The following is a 27,021-nucleotide window of genomic DNA, read 5'->3' as shown; positions in this document are numbered from 1 at the left end:
TCAACTGAAAAAAGCACAGAGATGAACACATAAGACTCTGTCACCAGCTGAGAGAGCCAAGATACAATCTCAGGGTTTCTTTGGGGGGGGGGGGCTGTGATCTATATGTACATTGAGAGGATGATTTTAGAAGAGCATCTGTTGAGAGAGTGAGCATGCACACACACACACACACACACACACACACTTACTCCAGCAAGGATGGGCAAGTAAGCATCGAGGTGGTAAGTGAGTCTGACGGCTTCCTAGCCACATTATCCTGAAGAAGTCATCTTGCTATCTAGAACCTCAAAGTCTTCACTCAGTAAATGGGGCAGTGACAAGAAATCCTCCCTTAATGGAATGGCTTTGAGGCTCAAAGTGCCTGACACCTGGTGCCAATCTGTTGCCTTTTTGTCCCCTTAAAGGGATAGAAAAACCAAGGCCACAACACAACTTATTACAGTTATTCAAACTTTCCATCACACTATAGCAACAAGATGGCTTCTGGAATCCCAGCTCAGTTATTCTCAGGTATCAAGTCAAAGGAACCAAACTTGAATGACTCCCCAGCTGCCTACAGAATGGAAGCCAGAACCCTCAGCACCTCTAACACTAATCTCCTGCTCCAGGGAGGCTGGTCTACAAGCACACATTTATTCAGTTGGCTATACTGTAGGTTCTAACCTGGGAAGACAACTACCTACTCAAGGAGTTCAACTTCATCATTATCATCATGAGCCATCATTGAGCATCTACTATGTACCAATTTATAGTATCTCTGCTTCCAAAGCATTCCTCGGATGTGTCACTGTTCTTAAGATGGTAGTGGGGTTGGGGAAATGTTCAAGTCCTGAGGCAGAGTGTATTAGCCAATTCTCACATTAGACTGATTCTTCTTAGTTTGGGAGAACATAGCATCATAAGATCCACAGTGGGGGTGCATCCTACCTCACAGGCCTAGTATTAAGCATTTAGTATGTTGTATATGGGGAACAATAATGCTAGTCAATTTTTGTCAATCTGACACAAACCTAGGCATACTTGAAGAGAGAGAATCTTAATTGAGAAAATGCCTCCATAAAAATCGATCTATAGGCCAATAGGCATAGCTATTGGGGGTGATGCCACTCCTGGGCAGGTGGTCCTGGGATGTATAGGAAAGCAGGTTGAGCAAGGCAGGGGAAGGAAGCCAGAAAGCAGTGTTCCTTCATGGCCTCTGCTTCAGTTCCTGCCCTGACTTCCTTTAGTGATGGGCTGTAATGTAGAAGGGTAAACTGAAATAAACCATTTCCTCCCCCAAAGGTCATGGTGTTCTATCACACCAACAGAAACTCTAGGAGAACGATCATCAATATAGTGCTAGCTGGATGTTTTTCCTCACCTGGAAAATGATGGAGCTGTGTTAGTTGCGTTCTAAGCAGTCTTTAGGCTTTGAAATGTTTACTTAAATCCCAGTGCCTGGGAGGCAGAGGCAGGTGGATCTCTGAGTTTGAGGCCACCAGCCTGGTCTACAGAGTGAGTTCCAGACAATCAGGGCTACAAAGAGAAACCCTGTCTTAAAAAAAAACAAGCAAACAAACAAAAATCACAAAAATTACTTTCTTCAGAACTCCAAGGTTTATTGCTTTTATCAATTAGAGTAGGCTGTCCACATGTGGAACCAAAGACCCAGGAATCATACTCCACTACTTTTATTAAATTCAGTAGAAGTAAATGTCTGTCCATATGTCTGTCTGTCTATCTATCTATCTATCTGTATATATGTATGCATGTGTGTATACACACACCCATATCAGTCCATATGTTCATACCCTGTTTGCATGCCCCCCTTTCTCCTTAGGCTAACTTTGGGCCTAATGAGTAGACTTGGATAATAAGACTACAAGCCCTAAAAGTAAGCTTAAGAAATCTGGACAGGGAATTGAGTCCCAGATACCTAGAGTATGGTCTAGAAGGGATGGGGTCCTAATGAGCATGGCTTCTTGACCCCATATACACTTGCTTGGTAGGGAGGGGGTCTTTGAAGTTTAGGGCTCAGGCCTCTGTTTCTTGGTATAGTTCATGGTATTGGGATTTGTAATACACAGAGCCCAAGATCCTCTCCTCCTTTGGATTCCTTAGCTAGGTTCTGCTTTGGCAGTTTAGGGAGTAGGGATGCCCCAAGTGGCAAGGCCTTCAGGATGCAGCTAAACAAACAAACACATTGATTCTCAGGCTATCCATTGGGGCATTTCATTTGTAGCTCTTTTGGTATACTGATATTCACTTCTGAACAGCTTTTGTAAAAATTGTGCACTGAATGCATTCTTACATTAGAAAATCTAGGAACCCTTGGAAAAGGAAAGGAGAAAAAATGTGTGAAATTACATCACAGAGGCAGCAACCACTCTGAACAGTTTCTATTCCTCTCATTCTCTGCAGTTCTTTATGTAGCAGAAATGGTTTTGCACTGCATGATTTCCATGGCTTTTTACATTACATGTTTGCCCATGTAACTGCATATTCGTCATGACTGTTACTTTGATTTGTCAAGATGCAGTTAACCATCCTCTGAATGTAGCGAATGGATGTAGGTATATTTTCTCATTACTAAAATTGTGCTTGGTAGACTTTCTTTTCCACACAGCTTTAAAGCAGCACTCGACTTTTAGGAAACTAACCTTATAGGAGCAATTGCATCCAGCTTAGCTCTCTTTCTAGACTGTCACTCCCGCTAGCTAGGTCTGCTTTTATACTCATGCATTCATTAGCACACAGTCACTCTGTACTTCTATGAACCAGATCCTGAGCTAGGCCTATGGGAAGAAATGAGGCAGAGCTCCAGACCACCAGAAGATGATGTGTCAATCACGCTTTTCAAAAGGCAATTTGAGAACATTGTGATTATGGCTGAGAGGGAAGGAAGAAGCAGATATCAAGGGAAAACAGAGAAGGATCTCCTGAACCCACCATATGGACATGAACATAAACTCTTTGAGGATATGGTCATGGAAGACGAATAAATATGAGTTGGTTAGAATAAGAAAGGGAATGTTCACTTAAACACAACGAGTTGAATAAACTGATTTATCTGTTACTCCCCAAGTCCCATTAAAATGTAAGTAAATAAATTAAAAAAAGAAAAGAAAGATAAAGTCTGAGGTGTCAACCAGAAGTAACTATTCCACTTAGAAAACCCTTTCAGGGCTCACGATTTGGAGGTGCTGTACATCTCAGAAGGCAGAGTGAGGGATAAAGCTAAAAATAGTGATTCACAATGCTGTCCTCAATGCTGTCCTCAATGCTGTCCAGTCAGGGGCTCTCCACCTCCAGCGCCATCCCAGCAACGGGAAGCTTTGGATTTGAGAACACCAGGTGCAGTGGCAGACGGGGTAAAACAAAGCTAAAAGCAAAGGGAGCTTCCTTGGAAAATAGTGGGACCCTAACTTCCTTCTACTCTCCGACTTCCGACAGCAAGATCGAGTGTGCACGGCTTCTGTGCACCTGTCAAGTGTCATGGATGCTTTTCTTACTGCAAAGACACTTAAGTTAGGACTTCTGTTTTTACGGAGTATTTAGTTGTATTTTATGTGTATGAATGTTTTCTCTGCATGTAAGTGCACTGCGTTTGTGCTTGGAGCTAGCAGAGGCTAGAAGAGGAAGCTAGATCCCCTGGAACGGTAGTTGTGGGTGGTTATAAACTGCCTCGCAGGTGCTGGAAACTGAACTTGGGGCCTCTGAAAGACTAACAGGTGCTCTTAACTGCTGAGTCATCTCTCCAGTCCCCAGTTTAGGTATATTTTGCTTCATGTTAAATAAACCTTAATAGAATTCATTATTTCCAAAGGAAACAAAGTTCTAGGCAGTCAAAGCCTACACGATGATGCAAAGCTATGTGGGGGAGACCACCAACCTGGAAGGCAGATGGACAAAGAAAACAAACCAAAGAAGGAATTTGGAAGGAACAAAGACAATTGAAGAAATCTGGGAAGTGAAAAACAGTGAGAGCCAGAATAAAAATGTCAGTGCCATTAGAAAATAAAAAAGAGATATCTTAGGAAACAAAGTAACACAATAAAGAGGATGATGGAAGAGAAAAGATGAGAAAATTAGAGGATTAATTGAGGAATTCCTCCGTCTAACAATAGGGGTTCCAGAAATAGAAAATGGAGGAAACAGTGGGAAGGAAATGCTCAAAGACACAATATAAGAATGTTTCCCAGCACTGAAGGAATGAAAGGCCAGCAAGACAAACAACACAAAGACCCACATCGAGATATGTTGTTATGGAATTTCACAACACTGAGGAATAAAGAAAGATGCTAAATGCTTCTACAGAAAAAATACATTATGTATAAAAGATCTTTCTAGAGTGTTGTCGGTCATTAGTCTTTCTATAGTCCTTGTTCAACATAACTCCGGACAATCCTGGAATAAAAGGATGGCATTAGTGGTGGTGATGATGGCAAAGATCGAGTCACACTTATGACTTAATATCTGTCTATATTTATTATTTTTCTGAGATAAGATTTCACCAGGTAGTCCAGGCTGGCAAGGGAATCTTTGAAGGCATTTCTGCCTTCTAAATGCTGGGATTATAGGCATGTACAAGGCTATCACGTTTAAAATGTCTTGTTCCAGAACTAAAGAGGCAAAGATCACATTGTGTTTATATCTTGAAGAAAACCAAGAGACCACAACCAAAGACTTAAAGACCAGGCAACAGTATATAAATTTTGCTTTATAATTGCTAGGAAGCACCAGGGAGGCTTCACCCAAGGTATGCCTTCTTTAAATCCTAAACAGGTATTATATAATCATAATAAATATAATAAGCAGGTATTACTGGTCTTTATCATAGCCAAACTTACAATAACCCAAATAATAACAATAGTACTATTTATTATGTGGTTCTAATGGTCCAGGACTCATGCTAGCTCCCTAACATCTGTGCAAGGTAGCTGTTCTCATCGTACAGATACAGGAACTGAAGCTTGGAGGAGCAATGTGAATTACCCACAATTTCCCAGCCGATAAGCGGAGGATATGAGTTGAAAATCTTTGATTGCTTGGCTGTTTGAGACAGGATTTTGCTATGCAGTGCATGCTTATGGGGAACTTGTGGTCCTCCTGCTTCTGCCTCCTGAGTCAGCATGTGTCATCCTACATGCTGACAACAAATGCCTTTAACTGCCACAACTTCTGCTCCTTTCTGTCACAGCAGAGCCAAGAGGCACTTCCTCTCCCATGTGGCCTGCAGACCTGATCTACCTTCCTCACCTGTCTCCCATCTCCCCGCCACACATACCTAGCCCAAGGCACCTATACCAGGAACGTTTAACGAGCACTTTTATTTTTTATTTATGCTTTAATTTAAGATTTATTTTTGTTTTGTGGGTAGGGTGTTTTGCATATATATATATATATATATATATATATATATATATATATATATATATATGCACCATGTGCATGCCTGGTATCATCAGCAGCCAGAAGAAAGGTTGGATCCCCTGGAATGGGAGGCACAGATGGTTGTGAGCCACCATGTGGGTGCTGGGAACTTAAGCCAGGTCCTCTGGAAGAGCAGCCAGTGCTCTTAACCCCCGAGCCATCCTTCCAGCCACAGCAAGCACTTTTAGAAGAGACAGAAAAGGGGCTATCCAAAAAAGTGGGGGTAGGTACAGATATTACAGATGAATGGAGGGGCAGGAAAAAGGAACCGCCTCTATTGGCCTTACTTTGTCCCCTCTCTGTTGGAGGTTCAGCCATGATGGGAAAGTGTGGGTGGAAGGGGGAGCAACTAGAGCAAGCCTTACGTTGTATAAGCCTAAACTTGGCCTCCACGCCCCTTCCAGTGTTTTGGGGGATCATTTCTGGCTCACCTGCTTTCACTGCCTAAATAAAGAAGACGGGCTGCCCTTCAAGCACCTAGCCCATCCTGGAAAAGCCTGGCTTACGGCAGACCAGAAGCCTATCAAGTCACAGACAGGGCGCCCAGAGAGGCTTGAATGGAGTCAGAGCCCAAGTTCTGCAGCTGAGGCTCCTTGATGATATAGTCCAGGCAGGGGAGGTTAAGGGAAGGGATGCGCCAGGGCTGCTAGAGGAACGCTCATGACACTGGCTGGGGCCAACAGTAATGCAGGGTCAAAACGAGGTCATCCAAGCTTAGCTACTAGGAATGTGGAGTTACTGATAATTTCTAGTTCCAATCAGGCTCAGCCAGAGCCAAAGCCTATAAATCAAGAGCATAAATGTGCATCTCTCCCTGCAGTAAAACGAAAGGAAAGAAATAAGGTTATTAAATATGAACTCATACTTGTATCAGGAAAGACGATGGGAGAGAATGGCATCATCAGTGAGTAAGAGATTTCAACAAATTTCTGAAAGAAAAAAAATAAACAGAGGACTGGGTCGAGTTGAAGGAGAGCCAACCCTTGTAGGGGGGTGTAGCTGAGGAGGGAGCCCATTGGGCCAGGAGGGCCTTACCCAGACTTAGCCTTGGCATGGACCAAGAGAAGGGTAAACATTACCAGGGGGCAAAAGACAAGGGATAAACTGACACCGTACAAAACCCTTTCAGCCTAGAGAGATGGCTCAGCATGTGAAGGCGCCTGCTGCGCAAGCAAGCCTAAGAACATTTGCTCTAGACCTCGCGCAGTGGAAGGAGAGAACAGACTCTGAAATTGTGTTCTGACCTCCACACACGCACCGTGACATGAGAGTGCTTGGGCCCACATCCGCACGTATCACACACACAGAGTAATAAAAACAAAATTATCCCTGCCATCCTTGCCACCCTAAGTGCTGGACTCGGAACACAAGCTGCCTGGCATTCATGCACAGACGAAATGTCACAGGGCTGCTGGAGAAAGGAATTAAACTATGAGGAATGGATTAGAGTATCTAATGACATTTTAGTGGCCCCAAATAAACTGCTTTTTATTTTGACATTTGAAGGACACCCATTATAACAATCATCTCCCTGTTAGATGACCAAATAAAACCAGAGAGCACACAAGCAATTCTGGATATACAAACATTTCAGTAACAGTTTCTATTAACCCAGTCATAGTCTGTAAAGCAAAAAATAGAGAAAACTATCACAATTTGAGATGGGGAAGCAGTTCAGTGCTAAAAATAAATAAGATAAAAGAAATTTTAGCAAATGCTTTTGTTGATCCTCTTCCTTAATCCCCTCCCCAACCCCTCACCACCCCGTTGTCCTCTTCACACCTCAGTTAGCCCTCCTTCAGCCTTCATGGCCTTCATGTTACCTTCTTTTCTCCCCACCCCCTCCCTCGAGACCTTTCTCACTCTTCATAGTCCCCTTTTCATGACTTATACTCGTTCTCACGTACATATGCATATATATGGCATGCATATGAAAGAAAACGTGTGAGATCTGCCTTTCTAGATCCGGGCTATTTTGTATAAATTCATGATTTTCAGTTCCATCCACTTTCCTGGGAATGTTATGCCTCCATTTTTCTTTACAGCTAAATAAATTCCATTTGTACATGCATCATTTTTCTTTAACCACTGATTTGTTGACAGCATGTATAAAAAGTCCCATAATTAAATCCATTACGCTGAGTACCATTTTTTTAAAATTAATGAAAATTAAATAGAAAAAAGATAATGTTTTAAGTTGCTAAGTGGGGGAAATAACGGTTAAAAGCATGCTACTTAGAAACATGAAGTCACGAGGCTGGTGAGATGGCGCAGAGGTTTGGGTTGCTTGCCACCAGGACTAATATCCTGACTCAATCCAAGGCAAAGCCGGTTCTAAAGAGCTGGTCTTTGGCCTTTAAATGCTATACTATACAAAGAAATGATAAATGTTTGCGTATAGCTTAATCCCCCTGATCTGATGATCACATATTGTATACCTATATTAAAATGCTACATTGTACCTAATAAATATGTATAATTACTATGCCAATTGAAAATAAAATATAATATTGTATATACACACACTGCTTCGGTTTGTGCTGATTTGGTTTTCTTTTTTTGTATTTGAGGTGAGGTCTTGACTGTGTTGCCCAGGTTGGTTCTGAAATCCTGTGCTCAAGGGATCATCCTGCCTCAGCCTTCCAGCTGAGGTGGTTGCCACCTTGACTGACTGATAAAATTTTTAAAATTCTAAAATAAAGCCCCTTTTCTTTCTTGGGTTCTCTGTCTTCCACACTGTATATACCAAGCAGAGAGTGTGATGATTTTGCTAATTTGAGGTCCTAGTCTCCAGTATTTAGAGCAGGAGCAAGAGAGGTCAAGTACAGGGCTAGACACACTCTAAAGCAGTGGTTCTCAACATGTGGATCGTGACCCCTGTGGGGGTGGAATGACGCTTTCACAGAGGTCACATAGCAGACATCCTTCCTGCCTATCAGATATTTACATTACGATTCATAACAGTAGCAAAATTATGGTTATGAGGTGGCAACGAAAATAATGTTATGGTTGGGGGTCATCACAGCATGAGGAGCTATACTAAAGGGTTGCAGCATTAGGAAGGTTGAGAACCACTGCTCTAAACTAATACTTTGCCTCCTTAAAGAAATCCATACAGTTGTCTTTTCAACCAGATCAGCTTGCAGCTCCTTCCGGTCCTCTGCAAATGTCACCATTACCATTCCAGCCCCTCCAGCCTTCCATTTACTCAACTATTTACATCCAGTAATTATTTATACCTGTCTGAGTCATGAAGGATTTAAGGTTACATACTCCAAGAACATAGATAAGGACAGACCAGAAATTGAACCAAAAACTAAGAACTCAGGAAGAGAGATGAACGGAGATGCTAGAGTTATATTTCAAGTTAACTGGTGACTGAGGCAGATACAATGAACTATGAAAGCTCCATATTAGCAAGGAGAAAATACACCATTTTCAGGAAAAGCGAAGCTTGGTTTAGCACTGGATTCTTCAAATCACTGTCCACAGGAGATTTTAGAAAGAGAACAAAAATGATTGTTTATTGAGTACAACCATCAGAGAGTGTAATTCAAATTACCTCGGTTAATCTTAAGCAGTAGGCATTGTTATTGCATTTTAAAGACCAGGAACTAAAAGCTTATAAAACATAAAATGGCTTCACTGAGGTCATCTAGCACGTTGAGGCAGCGTTTATATTCAAACACAAGTCTTTCTTAGAAGCACAGGCCTCCTTTATATGAAAATTGAAACGGGGGCAGGGGGTGGCCAGGCCTGGCTGTCAAGCCAGAAATTGCCTTTGAGCTGCCTCAGATACATCAAACAAGTCCTAGCAAGACAAAAACCAGCAGCAAGAAGTTTGGTCCTGAGCTGGGTGGTGAAAAAGAAGAAAGAGTTCCTATCCCAGCTATGAATCAAGCACCTTGGTTTCTGAGGAGCCAAATCAGAGCAGGAGGCCAGTCCACCGTTCATTCAAACAAGAGCCCCTTTAGGAGATGAATCCTTTCTGTTGCTTCGTCCCCAACAAGCCACCCAATCTCTTGGAGTCCTAGTTTCTTCTTTCTTTCATTTGGGTTTTCTATAAGTAGAACACAAAACAATCCTAAGATTTTAGAGCAGGAAGCAGCACATTCAACGAAAGCTGCTGCGTTGAGCATGGGCATTAGCACTAGGGCGACTCCTCCAGTCAGAAGGCTCACTTCCACACACACTTGCAGGGCCTTAAACAGTCTTTTGTCGCTTCTGGCCGCAATCTTCTCACCTGCAAAGCAAATCGCCTTCAGCTGCATACTTCAGGCCCTTCCAGCTCAAACGGTTGACATTTACAACCCTGTTGCTCATGAATGGCTGCTGTTCCTCTGAGCTCCCACGGTGTGCAGCATTTCCTTCTAGGATGGCACTTGAGTTTATTGTCATCATCATTCTCTCGCAGGCACCCAAGTGTGCTGGCCTTTTCTTCTTCTTCTTCTTCTTCTTCTTCTTCTTCTTCTTCTTCTTCTTCTTTTTTTTTTAATGAGATCTACTCTCTCAACAAATTGTTTTCTTTTTAAAATTAGTTTCATTGTCTCCTTTCCTTTCCTTTCCTTTCCTTTCTTTTCTTTTCTTTTTGCTTACAGGGCTGTGTAGCCTGGCAGTCCTGAAACTCCCTCTGTAGATCAGACTGGCCTAGAACTCAGAGATCTGTGCACCACCTGAGTGCTGGGATTAAAGGCTCATTATATCATTTTCATACATGTACATTTTTATCGTTTGTTCATATTCACCCCCCCAGTGCACCCTCTTATTCTTCTCTCCTCCCTCCACTGGTCTCCTTCTCCCTCCAAATAGTCCCATTTCTGCGCCCTGTTATATATAATTAAGTATATATCTGTTCCTCTGTATGTGTTGTGTGTGGTCATGCCAGAGGTTGATGTTGAGTGTCTTCCAAAACAGCTGTCCACCTTATTCTTGAGACAGGTCTCTCATAGAATCTAGAACTCCCTGACTGCTTAGACTGAGTAGCTGGCATAGGCCATGAACCCTGTCTCTACCTCCCCAGCGCTGGGATTACAGGAGTGCACCAACACACCAGCTTTTTTAGTGGGTGCTGAGAAGTCTATCTCAGGTCCTCATGATTGTAAACAAACATTTTACCCAGGAAGCCATCTCCCTGACTCATATGTATATAGAAATGTATATTTCTGCATGTGGATGAGAAAAACATAAAATTTGTCTTTCTGAGTCTGGGTTATTATGCTTAGCATGATTTCTAGTTCTATTCATTTTTCTTACAAATGGCGTTATTTATTATGTTTTTCAGTGCTGGGAATAAACTGAATTCCTCAGATTCTTCCTCATGACCAATGTTCATTATTCTTCAGGGACTACAACAGAAAATGAACCCAGGGCCTTACACATATTAATCAGGGACGAGTCCCTAATGACAATACTTCGAACATGGTTATATAAAAGAAAACATTGGTTTGACTCAGAGAAGTGTGGTGCACTGTATCTTGGGATCCAGTAGACAATCATAAGGCCTGGATGCGCAGTCATCTTAACCCTTTAAAAAGCATAAAATTCATACATCCTCACTCCAATGTTTATGTGCTAACTAAAAGAAAATAAAACCTATAGTCTAAAAAATCAGATTATGCTATAGAAATGTATCTTATATGAGTGAAGGGTACCTCTTAGATGACGGTGGTGATTAATTCATATCTAAAGCATCAGAAGAACAATCCTGATCAGCCGTGTAGCTCTGGCTTGTTTTGGATATGACGGGACTGTTTTCCTGTTGTTTGTTACACTTCGCCTCTAGGGGGCAGGGCAGTATCATTTATTCTTCTCTATGGCCCGCTCTCTGCTTTTCCATCCTGATCAGGACCTTGATGAATATGAAGAGCATGCAGGAAAGTTTCTGACACACTGAGAGGTGGAGGCGGGGTAGGGGGATGGGGGTTAGTATGAATCATACTTGTTAGAAAATACAGTTTTATCTCCATATCCTGCTAAGGGAAAAATAAAAAATAAAAAACAGGTCCTGTAAGTGAAATGATGCTCATAGCCTCACATGAAGTCTACGTTCCAGAACATCCCACTCCCTGCAGAGTCGCCCAGGCAGTACTCAGGGTTCCCAGGTCCCAAGAAGCTTCAGTTCCTAAGTATCTGAGAAGGGTTTCCTGTGTACGTGCTTTCAAGGGTCCGAAAAACTGAACACTTGGTGAGACGGTAGAAAGTAGGAGGAAACTAGACTACTTGGCAAACTATCCTTCCCTCAACAACCCCCCTCAAAGAGGAAATAAGACATCTAGTTCTCATTCTCCCCTGTGACCGCTGTACATGATCCTGCCAGGGAATGAGCCAAAGAGGCCAAGTCTACTCCCACTCCCAAGATGCTGTGCCTGGCCTAGCGTAAAACCTCAGTAAAGACTGGGTGGATATCAAAAAATGAAAGAAAGAGAGAAAGAAATTAAGAAAGAAAGAAAGAAAGAAAGAGAAAAGAGGAAAAGAAATGAAGAAAAGGTGCCAGTAAACATCCCATCACTGGAGTTGGGCAAACTGCATACAGACAGGACTCCCTGGCTCACTCAGGAGAGAAGATTTTGCACCAAGAGTCAAGAATGTGGCGTGACACGGAATTGGCATGCTGGAAGGATGGTGATGAGCAAATCGGCCACTATACCTCTAAAGTCTTATCCAACTCGGCTTCTCTGTCATGTATCGATTGGGAGACCAGTGGGTGTAAGAAGAAGAAAAACCCAAGTCAAATGCCTCCAGGGAGCCAGAGGAAAAAGCCAAGAGGATTTTGAAGTTGACATTTCTCTCAACAGGAGTCCAGAATAAAGAAAAACTGAGGGACCTGGCCAATAGTTCACCAGGACTTAACCAGACATTCTTATGTCTATTCAGAATTTATTGAGCAGCTAACTATGTGCTATGTGATGTCTTTCCAAAGTCTTCACTCCTTTGTTATGCCCCCAGCACCAAGCACAGAATCGGCTCTATAATATGTACTCAATACATGTCAGTTAAGTCTTACTCCTTTTGGAGCAGTGGTTCTCAGCTTTCCTAATGCTGTGATCCTTGAATACAGTTCCTAATGTTGTGGTGACCCCCAACCAAAAAGGTATTTTAGTTGCTACTTCATAACTGTAATTTTGCTACTGTTAGGAACTGTAATACTATCAATATCTGACATGCAACACCAACAGGGTCAAGACCCACAGGATGAGAACCACTGTTTTAGAGGCTAGTAGGAGGCACAAGATATAAACAACTAAGAAGATAGAGTCAGACAGACAGAGATGCTAGACTTGGGGTTAGAGAGATGGCTCAGTAGTTGATAGCTTTGGTTGCTCTTGCAGATGACCCCAGGTTTAATTTCCAGAACCCACAATCTGTAACTGTGATCCCGGGGATCCAAAGCTCTCTCATTCAGGCAAAACACCTGTACACATAAAATAAAAATTAAAGTTAAAAATAAAATAAAAAGGCTAAACTGAGCATCACAAAGGACCAACAAGGGCTGGAGAGATGGCTCGGTGGTTAGGAGTGCTTGAGGCTTTTCTAGAAGACTCAGGTTTGATTCCCAGCAACTCACACAGTAGTTCACAGCTTCAGTTCCCGGGGATCTAATAGCCTCTTTTGGCTTCCAGGGGCTCACATGTGGTACACATACATACCCGCAGGCAAAAAGAGTCATACACATAAAATAAAATAAAAGTATTTGGTTTTCAATAAAGATAGGAGAGGTGTCAGCTAAGTCAACCTTAGACATAATAGTAAGCAACCGAGGAGAAGGGAAGGGTATTAGCCAAGCCACAGAGGCCAAAGGAAGGCCTGGGTGGGCTAATGAGACAATACAAGGCCAGGGTAACTCGAGCATGGTTTGTATAAAAATGAGAGAAGGGGAATCTGTGGACAGAAACAGAAAGACAACGAAAACATAGGAGCCAGACTGCAGACATGGCTTGGCTCCAGCTGATTTATCAGAGGCTTGACAGAAAAAGAGGAGTAATCTCTCAGGACACCATGGAAAAAATCAGGGGTGATTGTGAGAGGGAACCTCTGTGGGAGGAAAGCCAGAGTCACGCCTAAAGTTCATGTCTAACCCCCACCAACGGAAGGGAACAGTACATTGAAGGACTGGAAGCCACACAGCTCTAGGTCTCAGCCGGCTGTGTAACTCGCTGCTCCTCTCTGATCCCCACTTCCTCATCTGAAAGATGAGGAGAACAATAACACCCACCTGGCAAGGATTCTGGGGAAATGAGATAAGAAACAGGGCTGCCGGATGAGTAAGAATGCCAAGAATGCTACAGACCCTGGAGCCCAGCTCTTCTGCAGTCCTGCCCCTTAGCCACTTAGGGACCTTGGCTATGTCACCTGAACTTCCTAGACCTTAGTTTCTTCCCCCGTAAAATGGAGTTAATAACAATTTACATGAAAGGATTCGTGTGAAAACAGAAAGAACGACTATATAGGAAGCACTTAGAATGAAGTGCCCAGCACACTGTAAATGCAGTAGGAAAATATTAGCTATTATTACATAAAGCTGCATAGAATAGTGCCTATCACACAGGAAGCTGAGATTCACTCAGTCAATACACATATGGCCTCTTCACCATGTTCCAGGCTTTACCAGGCCCCCAGCAAATGCAGAGGCCATAGTTGGTAGGGGTGGGCAGAGGAAGACCAGTCAGCATACACCAAGTCTGATGTCTTGATGGAGGAAGGTCATTGGCTAATAAAGGCACTGCCCTGGCCCATTTTATTGGTTAGAGGATAGAGGATAGGTGGGAGGAGTAAACAGAACAGAACGCTGGGAGGAAGAGGAAGTGAGGGCAGAGACTCCACAGCTCTGCTCTCTCGGGAGCAGACGCCTCAGAGAGAGACACCATGCCCCGCTCCCGGCATGAAGCTCCGACCCAGGATGGACTAGGCTAGAATCTTCCCGGTAAGACCGGTTCTCACAGATTATTAGAGATGGGTTGATCGGGATGTGAGAATTAGCCTGTAAGTGCTAGAGCTAAAGGGCCAAGCAGTGCTTAAAAGAATACAGTGTCTGTGTAATTATTTTGGGGCATAAGCTAGCCATGTGGGCGGCCGGGTGTGGGGGACGCAGCCCTGCCGCCCCATATTACTACATATGGCGCCCCACGTGATGGACTAAATCCACTTAAAAAACCTGAGAAGGCTTAAAAATAAGGGAAAGAGAGTTTAACACAGATTTTTGCTGTTTGTTGGTGGCGTGCTGTAGAGAGATTTCCTGATTCGGCAACAGTAGCAGAAAAAACGCTGTGTCATTTTAAAGCGCGACTTCCTGGGGCTGTGCCGCCATTGCAATCTCTGTCTGGCTCCTGCGGGAGACAGAGCTTTTGAATAGAGCATTTGAAGTAAAGTGCTACGATTTGTTTGATGGCAACTAGACTCGCTGTGTTCTCGGGCCTGCTCTGCTTGTTAGAGGCAAGCATGCGCTTTCATCTAAGAGAGGCTTCCTGACTTAAACGGTGTTGACGAAAAGCTGAACACATGCTTTTTGGTTTTCAGCCGTAGCAGGAAAAAAGCTGTGCCGTTTAAAAATGCCGGCTTTCTGGGCTGTCCTGCCAGGACAAACTCTGACTCTTTTACACAGGCGGTTTGTGCGGTTTGCAAGCACAGGCTACTGAAGCTCGCTTGCTGGCTACAGCCAGTACCTCAGCCATGAGGCTGGAAAGCTAAGGAATGGACTGGATCTAGCTGGCAAAGCCACGCCTTTAATCCTACCCATATTGCTCAGTAATTTTAAGGCTCGTGTGGTCAGAAAAAGAGAGATATACAGTAAAGAGAGCTTCAAAGACAAAGAAAATTTCTAAATGGTTTGAAGTGTGTTAAAAATATATGCAGACTAAAATTTAAAGTTCTTAAAGTTAAAAAAAAAAGGAAGAGAGTTGTTGTGTGTGGTAGCACACGCCTTTAATCCCAGTGCCTAGAAGGCAGAGACAAACAGATCTCTGTGAGTTCAAGGTGTAGTAGCAAACACCTTTAATCCCACTGCCTGAGAGGCAGAGACAGGCGGATCTCTGAGAGTTCAAAGACAGCCTGGTCTACAGAGATATTCCAGGTCAAAGATATACGCTCAAAAAGCAAAAAGTTAACCTAGGAATGTCACAGCTTAGATTCTAAAGCGCCTAGTGATTTAAAGGCGCAAATCAAAAGTGCCCCTGGATAGTAAAAAATTGCAGATTCACAATAGGACAGATTCAGACCACTAAATGAGTCACACTGTGGATGAATGTACGTAGGCTTGGGAGAGAGAAGAAAAAGAATATAGAGAATAAAGTTAATGGTTTAAAAAAGTAAAAGTAAAGTCTTTAAAGAGACAGAGTACAGATAGTTAAGAGATTAAAAGAAATAAAGAAAAATAAGCCACATAAAAATGGAAAATTCACAGAGAGTCTGGATTATGTACATTGTGTTTTCTTTAAAATTTTTGACTGTGAAGGAGCTAAGTACAGAGAGACATTTCATTATATGGGCTGCCAAGTGGAACCAGAACGGATATCATGAGGGTATGATTTCAGAATTTGGATCTAAGGATATGATACTTTGGAAAAGAGATTCTTCTTTTGTTTTCACAGAGGATCAGACCTTGTGGATTGCATTTATCCCGATATGGTATGATAGACCACGCCCTCCTGAAGGGTTGGTGTGAACACCTTCAGAAAATTGCTTCACTCAACTGCCAACTGAGATGAAACTAGCACACAGGTTATACCATGAAAGACCTAATTAACGACGCGCCCATTCAGCAGGAAGCAGTTTGGAGAGAAATAACTGCACCCATATTCCCAAATATGGTTTATAAACGTTCTTTTACATTTAAAGGGGGATATGATATAGATATGAATAATTTGCATTAGTATAGATTTTGCTTTATTGATAGAGATTTAAGGTCAATTTTGTTATATGTATAGGTGTTTCTGATTTTGATTAAGGTATTGTGATTGTGTAGTTCATTTAAATATGTACTGTATAATTAAGAAATATAGGTTGTTAATGGATAATCATCAATAATAGTAAAGCTTGTAGTCATGTTAGTTAGATTTTCTAGATATATAGAGATATATTTTAGATAGACATTCTTCATGTCTTTCAAAGATTACAGAATAGGACATTTAATGTTTTAATAACTGAGGACTTTTCATGACAATGAGACACTCTGCTCCTGGCAGCACCAATCTACTTCAAGAGGAAGATGGGCATCGAAGAGGCTCGTTATGGAGTTTTGATAGCCATTTGGGCAAGAAACTGCTCTTGCCTGGACTATTGCATAAACCGGACACAGAGAACCCGCAGAGAGAGGACTACTGAACTTGCCTAAGGTGAGATGATCTTTCGGGGTTCCTGATTCATGAAAGAGTCTGCGAGACATTCTGCAGGACACAACAGATAGTGACTGAACTGACTTTGAATTTTCCTGCTTTATGGAAATGTCTGCTGGATACCATGGGCCTGAAGGCTTGAAGATGGATGCCCCAACGGTACAGAGGAACTTTGGGTGACTGTCCAGGCAGCGAGATGTCGCTGTCATTTCTAGAGTTTTAAAAGTTGCTTTTTTCTTGTTTGCTTAGATAGTATTGTATCTTTCTGGAGTCTTTGATGGAGTTAAGAATAGTTAGTTATAGTTATAGTTTTCCTTAGTTATGATAAAGATTATTGTAACTTTTACTTGATAACTGTTTTGTTATATGTAATTTTGCTATGTTAAAGCCTTTTTTTTGTTTAAACTGAAAAAGGGGAAATGATGGAGGAAGGTCATTGGCTAATAAAGGCACTGCCCTGGCCCATTTTATTGGTTAGAGGATAGAGGATAGGTGGGAGGAGTAAACAGAACAGAACGCTGGGAGGAAGAGGAAGTGAGGGCAGAGACTCCACAGCTCTGCTCTCTCGGGAGCAGACGCCTCAGAGAGAGACACCATGCCCCGCTCCCGGCATGAAGCTCCGACCCAGGATGGACTAGGCTAGAATCTTCCCGGTAAGACCGGTTCTCACAGATTATTAGAGATGGGTTGATCGGGATGTGAGAATTAGCCTGTAAGTGCTAGAGCTAAAGGGCCAAGCAGTGCTTAAAAGAATACAGTGTCTGTGTAATTATTTTGGGGCATAAGCTAGCCATGTGGGCGGCCGGGTGTGGGGGACGCAGCCCTGCCGCCCCATATTACTACATATGGCGCCCCACGTGATGGACTAAATCCACTTAAAAAACCTGAGAAGGCTTAAAAATAAGGGAAAGAGAGTTTAACACAGATTTTTGCTGTTTGTTGGTGGCGTGCTGTAGAGAGATTTCCTGATTCGGCAACAGTAGCAGAAAAAACGCTGTGTCATTTTAAAGCGCGACTTCCTGGGGCTGTGCCGCCATTGCAATCTCTGTCTGGCTCCTGCGGGAGACAGAGCTTTTGAATAGAGCATTTGAAGTAAAGTGCTACGATTTGTTTGATGGCAACTAGACTCGCTGTGTTCTCGGGCCTGCTCTGCTTGTTAGAGGCAAGCATGCGCTTTCATCTAAGAGAGGCTTCCTGACTTAAACGGTGTTGACGAAAAGCTGAACACATGCTTTTTGGTTTTCAGCCGTAGCAGGAAAAAAGCTGTGCCGTTTAAAAATGCCGGCTTTCTGGGCTGTCCTGCCAGGACAAACTCTGACTCTTTTACACAGGCGGTTTGTGCGGTTTGCAAGCACAGGCTACTGAAGCTCGCTTGCTGGCTACAGCCAGTACCTCAGCCATGAGGCTGGAAAGCTAAGGAATGGACTGGATCTAGCTGGCAAAGCCACGCCTTTAATCCTACCCATATTGCTCAGTAATTTTAAGGCTCGTGTGGTCAGAAAAAGAGAGATATACAGTAAAGAGAGCTTCAAAGACAAAGAAAATTTCTAAATGGTTTGAAGTGTGTTAAAAATATATGCAGACTAAAATTTAAAGTTCTTAAAGTTAAAAAAAAAAGGAAGAGAGTTGTTGTGTGTGGTAGCACACGCCTTTAATCCCAGTGCCTAGAAGGCAGAGACAAACAGATCTCTGTGAGTTCAAGGTGTAGTAGCAAACACCTTTAATCCCACTGCCTGAGAGGCAGAGACAGGCGGATCTCTGAGAGTTCAAAGACAGCCTGGTCTACAGAGATATTCCAGGTCAAAGATATACGCTCAAAAAGCAAAAAGTTAACCTAGGAATGTCACAGCTTAGATTCTAAAGCGCCTAGTGATTTAAAGGCGCAAATCAAAAGTGCCCCTGGATAGTAAAAAATTGCAGATTCACAATAGGACAGATTCAGACCACTAAATGAGTCACACTGTGGATGAATGTACGTAGGCTTGGGAGAGAGAAGAAAAAGAATATAGAGAATAAAGTTAATGGTTTAAAAAAGTAAAAGTAAAGTCTTTAAAGAGACAGAGTACAGATAGTTAAGAGATTAAAAGAAATAAAGAAAAATAAGCCACATAAAAATGGAAAATTCACAGAGAGTCTGGATTATGTACATTGTGTTTTCTTTAAAATTTTTGACTGTGAAGGAGCTAAGTACAGAGAGACATTTCATTATATGGGCTGCCAAGTGGAACCAGAACGGATATCATGAGGGTATGATTTCAGAATTTGGATCTAAGGATATGATACTTTGGAAAAGAGATTCTTCTTTTGTTTTCACAGAGGATCAGACCTTGTGGATTGCATTTATCCCGATATGGTATGATAGACCACGCCCTCCTGAAGGGTTGGTGTGAACACCTTCAGAAAATTGCTTCACTCAACTGCCAACTGAGATGAAACTAGCACACAGGTTATACCATGAAAGACCTAATTAACGACGCGCCCATTCAGCAGGAAGCAGTTTGGAGAGAAATAACTGCACCCATATTCCCAAATATGGTTTATAAACGTTCTTTTACATTTAAAGGGGGATATGATATAGATATGAATAATTTGCATTAGTATAGATTTTGCTTTATTGATAGAGATTTAAGGTCAATTTTGTTATATGTATAGGTGTTTCTGATTTTGATTAAGGTATTGTGATTGTGTAGTTCATTTAAATATGTACTGTATAATTAAGAAATATAGGTTGTTAATGGATAATCATCAATAATAGTAAAGCTTGTAGTCATGTTAGTTAGATTTTCTAGATATATAGAGATATATTTTAGATAGACATTCTTCATGTCTTTCAAAGATTACAGAATAGGACATTTAATGTTTTAATAACTGAGGACTTTTCATGACAATGAGACACTCTGCTCCTGGCAGCACCAATCTACTTCAAGAGGAAGATGGGCATCGAAGAGGCTCGTTATGGAGTTTTGATAGCCATTTGGGCAAGAAACTGCTCTTGCCTGGACTATTGCATAAACCGGACACAGAGAACCCGCAGAGAGAGGACTACTGAACTTGCCTAAGGTGAGATGATCTTTCGGGGTTCCTGATTCATGAAAGAGTCTGCGAGACATTCTGCAGGACACAACAGATAGTGACTGAACTGACTTTGAATTTTCCTGCTTTATGGAAATGTCTGCTGGATACCATGGGCCTGAAGGCTTGAAGATGGATGCCCCAACGGTACAGAGGAACTTTGGGTGACTGTCCAGGCAGCGAGATGTCGCTGTCATTTCTAGAGTTTTAAAAGTTGCTTTTTTCTTGTTTGCTTAGATAGTATTGTATCTTTCTGGAGTCTTTGATGGAGTTAAGAATAGTTAGTTATAGTTATAGTTTTCCTTAGTTATGATAAAGATTATTGTAACTTTTACTTGATAACTGTTTTGTTATATGTAATTTTGCTATGTTAAAGCCTTTTTTTTGTTTAAACTGAAAAAGGGGAAATGATGGAGGAAGGTCATTGGCTAATAAAGGCACTGCCCTGGCCCATTTTATTGGTTAGAGGATAGAGGATAGGTGGGAGGAGTAAACAGAACAGAACGCTGGGAGGAAGAGGAAGTGAGGGCAGAGACTCCACAGCTCTGCTCTCTCGGGAGCAGACGCCTCAGAGAGAGACACCATGCCCCGCTCCCGGCATGAAGCTCCGACCCAGGATGGACTAGGCTAGAATCTTCCCGGTAAGACCGGTTCTCACAGATTATTAGAGATGGGTTGATCGGGATGTGAGAATTAGCCTGTAAGTGCTAGAGCTAAAGGGCCAAGCAGTGCTTAAAAGAATACAGTGTCTGTGTAATTATTTTGGGGCATAAGCTAGCCATGTGGGCGGCCGGGTGTGGGGGACGCAGCCCTGCCGCCCCATATTACTACATTGTCTTCCTTCTGTCAACTAGACACCAAGGGACTATGCCCAGCTGGTTCTTCAAAGCACCTTCCTCTACTGCCCAGGTCCTCAAGCAGCGGCCTTGTCTGTCTTGATCCTTCTATCCTCTGAGAAACCCCACCCCTTCTGTTTACTCTGTCCTCCTCAGTACTGTGTCTGCGGCCTGACTAAGCCCGCAACCCTGTCTTCATGGCTGGTGGGAAGAGAGTTCTGCAAGTGCCAAGAGCATGGTGTTTGCTCAGCCTGGTGGCCCCTCCTGCTCTGTGAATACAGCCAAGAAATATTTGTGGATGACAACAACCCCATTCTTGCCCCAGATCTAGACAGAGAAGCAAGACTCCTAATTCTCATGAAATTCAACATTATCATTTTCTCTCACAACACAGTGGAGGGGGCAATAAGCAGTTTCCCTCCTGAAAGGACGGAGAGACACCCTAGAAAAAGAATCCAGCATGCCAAAGGAGCCAGGCTTCCCCCGAGCCTCTCCCTGCGCTCACGCTCACTTGCTCTCGCTCTCTCTCTCTCTCTCTCTCTCTCTCTCTCTGTCTTTCTCTCTCTCTGGCCTCAGCTCCTGTAGACAGCATGCTGACACCCCACCACCTGCAGTCAACGATAGTTCAGCAGTGATGTGATAGACCACGCATCGCCCTGGGTGTCAAGAACAGCAGGCTGGCCTCTCTAGGTTCAGTATCCAAATGTGAGCCAGTCTGCAGGGCGGGTGGGGGCTGAGGATAGACAGTTACCACCATATTGGCTTCAGCCCACCACTGCATAAAGCAGAGGTGGAGCTAGGCCCATGCAGACAATGTAGGAACACAGCTCTCTTCAGCACGGGTTACTCAGCAGTGGCTCCAAGCCTCTAGAAATCATTCATTCTAGGTGTCAGAATTAGCGGGGGGAGGGGGGTGTCAAACCAAGCTTAGTAACAAAAAAGATCTCTTTTAAAATCATGGCAGGAGGTGACAGTTCCATGTAAAAAGATAACCATCAGTCAGGATCAACAACTAGTAAGCAAACAACTAAATCCTCATGTACCAGTGACCAGAAGGAGATAGGGATTCATGTCGCTTTCTGTCACACTAGGAAGACCACACCCAGAGCACGCCAGAATAGATTCTGGCATCCTGGAACCTGTCCAGGAGAGCAGTATGAAAGGACATAGGAGTTCTGGGTATATGCTACGGATGTGGATGGAGGATACCCAAAGCAAAGAAGGCAAAGTTCACAGGAATACGCTGTGTACATTATGTTATCAGTGCGATGTGGATGGAGGATACCCAAAGCAAAGAAGGCAAAGTTCACAGGAATACGCTGTGTACATTATGTTATCAGTGCGACCTCCGATATGACCACTTTACTTCTCGGAGCCCCCAGCTTCTTATGCTGTGACATGATGGTAGTGACAGGCACACAGGGTGGTTGGGAGAACTGAGTCTTAGGCAGACCTAGCTCCCACCAAGCTCCAGCTTGACCCAGGCCCTATTTCTCCCCAATTTGCCACCAGGGGGAGCCTGGGGCCCAGCAGAGCCCAGCCTGTAGCAGCTCTGCCTGTCCTCCCCCAATGCTGCAGCCCCAGCTGCTGAACTCCCACCCTGCCTGCCCGCGCTTCCAACAGCAGCCTTCTCACCCACTCCTTACAAACCCAGAACAGGCCTAGCAGGGGAGTCGCTTGCAGCAGCACTGGTTACTGCAATGGCTACAGGTTCTCCTGACACCCGGTGAGAAGGAAGGTGGGAAAGAGGAAGGTAGCCGTCTATTCTCCCCCATAGACTCCTCCACTCACCCCAGAACCATCTCTTCTAGTTCAAAACCTGGAGATACCTAGGGCTTTCTTGGTTTTTCTGAGTTCAGTGCCCCACCAGGTCCTGAGGCCAAGATTCCTAGGGGTTAAGCGCTAGGGAACAAGTAAGGTGCCTTTAAGATAGGCAGTTTTCGATTCTAGTCCCAGCTCCATTAGCAACTAGTAGCTTAACCTTGAATAAAGCCCCTTTGACTTGAAGCCTTAGTTTCTCCTTCTCTAAAATGGAGTTGCTGATGCTCTGTTGTGAAGCCCAAATGAAGTAATCACAGATAGGCAAGCAGTTAATACGTAGTTGAAAGACATTCAAAGTGCCATTTAAACCTCTTTATTAGCCCAGTAGGAAATGTGACGCAAGGGATTCCAACAAGCGACCTGGAAAGTGCACAAAAAAAGAAGGAAGGAGTCCGAAGCAGGCCTGCAAGGATGGCAGAAGGGCAAATGGGCTTCCAGCCAGCCAATAAATTCAGACCTATGTCTGCAGGATGGAGAATATGAAAGCAACGGAATTCTGAAATTGAGGAAGATTCCGGTCTTTTCACTGGGCTTAATGCCAGAGTCAGGAACTACATGCTTCTTCCAGCTCTCTCGGACCCACTTTGGGCCTCGACTGGACGTGTCGGGCCAGCTACTACCCCCATCCTTTGAGGCAATCTACTGCATCACAACTGGCTAGGTTGAAAAGTTCTCTTGATTTTTATCTCAAATGTTCCCACTGTTCCTGGATCTGCTTCCTGAAGTCATATATAATGGGGCTGCTCCCTCCATCACAGGCCTGACCTCTCTAGAGAAGTCTGCAACCAGGTTCAAGGACCACAATGCCCCATCCAGTCTTTCTCTGCCCCCATTCTGGGGCTGTCCCTCCACCCCAACACTCTGCTAAGGGTGCACTGCAGTGGAGCCCAGCCAAGCCCTCAAGCTGCAGCTGCTGCTCCTGGGGCCCAGCCATCTCAACCCAGCATCCCAGCCTGCTGCCTCACCATGGGGGAGTTGCAGAGAGCTGTCTCCCGGCAGATTTCCTGAGGCAGAAGGCTTCCCCACCCCCAGCCCAGCCTCCAAGAGACACTCCACTAGTTGTGGCACATGGTAGGACCAGCTGAGCTGTGAGAGGAGGGGGAAGCCTGGCCATTTGCTAAAGGACTTCAGACTTGCTCTTTGGTGTGGCTAGGTTAGTAAGACACCCATTGAATCTCAGTTGGCACACCTTGCCTTTAAAAGAAACATAGGGGAAATGATGGACTGACAGAAGAACGGACTCAGTCAAGGTCACAAAGCCAATCTGCAACAGAGCTGGAAGGGAAACCCAGTTCTTCTATCTCCCAGTTCAGTGTTCTTTCCACTGTAGCAGCAAAGCAAGAGGAGAGCCTTTAGGGCATCCCTGTGAGTCTTCATGCCCTTGACTCACAGCCTAATACATTTATCCCAACCAGCACACAATGGGATCTCTATGGGAAAAGTGGACCCTGCCCATGTCCCATCAACTCAGAAAATAGTCCTATCCTGTCTCAGACACACGTACAGACCCCAGCACCAGAACTGAAGCTGATCCAACAGATGGGAGAGCTACGGACTTCCCCTCCTGGTAGGGCTCTTTAAATGGGTGTTGTTTTTCTTGAAGGGTGGAGACCAGCTGGACTTTGAGAAACTAACCAAGGGCCTAGCTTCCATCTTTGCTCCCCCATCTTTGCCACCATCACCACCACCCCCTCTCCGTGCCAAGATGTGCTGCAGTTCCCCTCAGAGGGATATCTCAGCCATCAGAATCCATTCTGGTCCCCATCTGCCTCTAGACAAGACTAGACACCCCCTCCCCCCCAAAAAAATCCCAAAAAGGTGTGTAGGAGTGTTTCTCTCCTTTAGAGCTTTGAGTTGATACCACCTCTGTCTAAAAAAAAAATATTTAATCCATCCTCCAGAAAGGATATAGCTGGGGATTGAAGAAGTGGAGGGAGGTAGTGGGGATTGCTTTAGTCTCTAACTGTCTTGGTTCTGGAGGAAAAAAAAAAAAAAGAAGAAGCAGCAGCCTGCACTCATCTGCTCAAACCAGTGTGCGGTGGCTACCGAAAGCATTGTTAGTTGGTTGAGGAGGACCTGGCTTCTCCCGATTGGGACAGGAGAAGCAGGAAATGGAATCAGGCATGGGCTTCATATACTTTATCCGCCAGATAAGTTGGAGAGGAATCTAGAGGGAAAGGGAAGGGTGGGGTGAGGGTTGCAAACACATTTCTTACTTTCTCTGGAGGGTTGTAGCCGGGCTGGTGCTGGTACTGGTGCTGTGACCTCCGGCCGCGCCAGGGCTGGAGCTTCTGGATGCGCCACGGCTCAACTGGCCCCGCTCCCGCGGTGGCCGCTGCCCCACGCCCACCGCAGAGGAATAGCCGGCTTCCTTCTCGCGGCCTGGGTGCGCTGGCCCAGCCTCCCTCCCGCCACGCTCGCGACCCAGGGCTGGGTTCTCGTGGTGCAGGTGGCACTGGGCCACGTCGCGCTCGCGGGCTGTGTAGCCGGTAGTGTCCTGGAGCTGATAGGAGGCTTCTCGTTCCTTGTCCCGATAGATAGCTTCCCGGTTCTGGTAGGCGCCATCCCGGTTCGGGTAGCCCACGTCCTGGGACGCCTGGTGGAACTGGCTCTCCCGCAGCTCGCGGTGGTGGAACTGGGTCTCGCGCAGGTTCTGGTACTGGCTCTCGCGGCCAGGGCTATCCCGCGCGCCAAGGGGGTCCCGGTGCAGTTCCCCGCGGTGCAGCTGGCTCTCCTCCCGCAGGTCGCGGTTCTCCTGGGTGAGCTGGTCCAACTGGCCCTCCAGCTCTTCGATTCGCCGCCGCTGGGTCTCCAACAGCTGCTGCTGACTCTCGATGATATTGTTCAGCTCCAGCAGGTACTCCACCGCCCGGTTGGGGCTCTCAGATCCCGGGCCACCCGGGGGACCGGACCCCGCCTCCATCCTGGCGGCCCAGGGACAGGGGAATGGGCAAGAGAGCCCAGTCCCCGCTCGCTCACGGCGCCACCCTCCCCCGGGCCCAGCCGGGGGAGGGGGCCGGCGGGACGCGAGGGCGCGCACCGGGCTCGGGGGCCCGGGGGCCCTAGGGGGCCCGGGAGACAGCGCTGGGGCCGGCGGCACGGGGCGCAGGAGCTGAGGCTGCTGCTGCCGCCGCCGTCACCACCACCACCACCACCAGGGCTAGGAAGGACGCGGCCCAGGGCGCTCCGCCGCTGTGGAGTCACTGCGCAGCGCGGCTGCGCGGGACCGCCCCGGCTGCCCGGCCCGCCCCCACCCCCGCCCCTGCCCCACCCATCTCTCCCGACCCGCCCTCGCGCGCCCCACCTGCAGTAGCCACCAGCACCCGAGCTGGACCAGTCCCAAGGCACTGGCACCTCAGCTGGTGGCCAGCCTTAGCTCAGTCTGTAGGAGATATCTCCATTTCGGCCGTCCTGGGGGCCTCACCTAACAGTCTAACGAAGCCCTCCAACCTATTCTAACGTGCGCTGGTCAGGCCCAAGATCCAAACCATCAGAGCACCCATCCCAGGCAGTCTCAAGACTTGGCCAACTCAGACTTCTATACTTCTAGTCTGCCAATCCCAAATAATATCCCATTCCCTATCCTTCCGGCCCCATGACAATCTCTTGATTTTTCATTCCAACTTGTCTATAGACCATTCCTCCATCCCTGTCCTTCTATATTTCTCTAGCTCTGTGATCTTATAGCCCACCCAGTCTGTAGTTCCCTATCCCAGGCAGCCCCTGGAATTCTACTCCTACTCCCACCGCCACCACCGCCACCACCATCACCACCACCATCACCACACATGGAACTTCATAGGTGTTTACCTCCAGTCAGCCTCTAAATTCTCCATCCAGATCAATGCTCATATTCCCAACCCTAGGATTCCCCATGTTAGCCAGTCACTTCTGACCAAGACAACCTCAATATCATCCATTCCAAACAGTCGCTGGACTCCCCATCAGAGTCTGACTTGATTTCAAAGCATCTTTCTTCAACCATCATTTTCTATTCCCCATGGAAATGGTATTTTCATTCATTCCATTATTCATTCCATTATTGCCAGCCAATGCTATCCATCAAGACAAATCAAATATTCACCATGGGTCTATAATGCCTTCACTTGTAAGGTTGAGTCAGAAGAATTGCCAAGAGTTCAGGGTCAACCTGGGCTCAATAATGAGTTCCACACCATCCTGAGCTACAGTATGAGATGCTATCTCAAAAATATAGCAACAATAGAAACTTTGGGGGCTAGAGAGATGGTTCAGAAGTTAAGTGCACTGGCTGCTCTTTCAGAGGACCTGAATTCAATTTCTAGCACCCAAGTGGCAGCTCAAACCATCTGTTAACTCCAGTTTCAGGGGAATCTGACAACATTTTTGGCCTTCATGCACCATGTACTCTCCATAAGTGCTAGCAAAACAGCCATACACATGAAGAAGGAAAAGGAGAAAGAGGAGAAGAGGAGTAGAGAAAAAGAAAGGGAAGAAGGAAGAAGAAAAAGAAGGAGAAGGAGGAGGAGGAGAAAGGGAGAAGAAGAAGGAGAGGGAGGAGGAGGAGGAAG

General features: G+C 45.1%; 1 protein-coding gene across 1 annotated transcript in view; it reads right to left on the bottom strand.

Annotated features, from left to right (window-relative positions):
* The window catches only part of LOC121443079 (IQ motif and SEC7 domain-containing protein 2-like), an 84,087-nt gene extending 58,495 nt beyond the window's left edge, over positions 1-25,592 (bottom strand). Inside the window, 1 exon segment of the mRNA XM_041644762.1 lies at positions 24,688-25,592. Coding sequence (XP_041500696.1) covers positions 24,688-25,394 — 707 coding nt within the window. The 5' untranslated portion in view covers positions 25,395-25,592.
* Positions 25,593-27,021: the final 1,429 nt, after the last annotated feature.

The sequence above is a fragment of the Microtus oregoni genome, unplaced genomic scaffold (assembly GCF_018167655.1).
Source record: "Microtus oregoni isolate MIOR12 unplaced genomic scaffold, Mior012 000099F_ref0000060, whole genome shotgun sequence".
Classification (NCBI taxonomy): Eukaryota; Metazoa; Chordata; class Mammalia; order Rodentia; family Cricetidae; genus Microtus; species Microtus oregoni.
The sequence above is the reverse complement of the archived record's forward strand: the minus strand, read 5'-3'. Positions and strand labels throughout refer to the sequence as shown.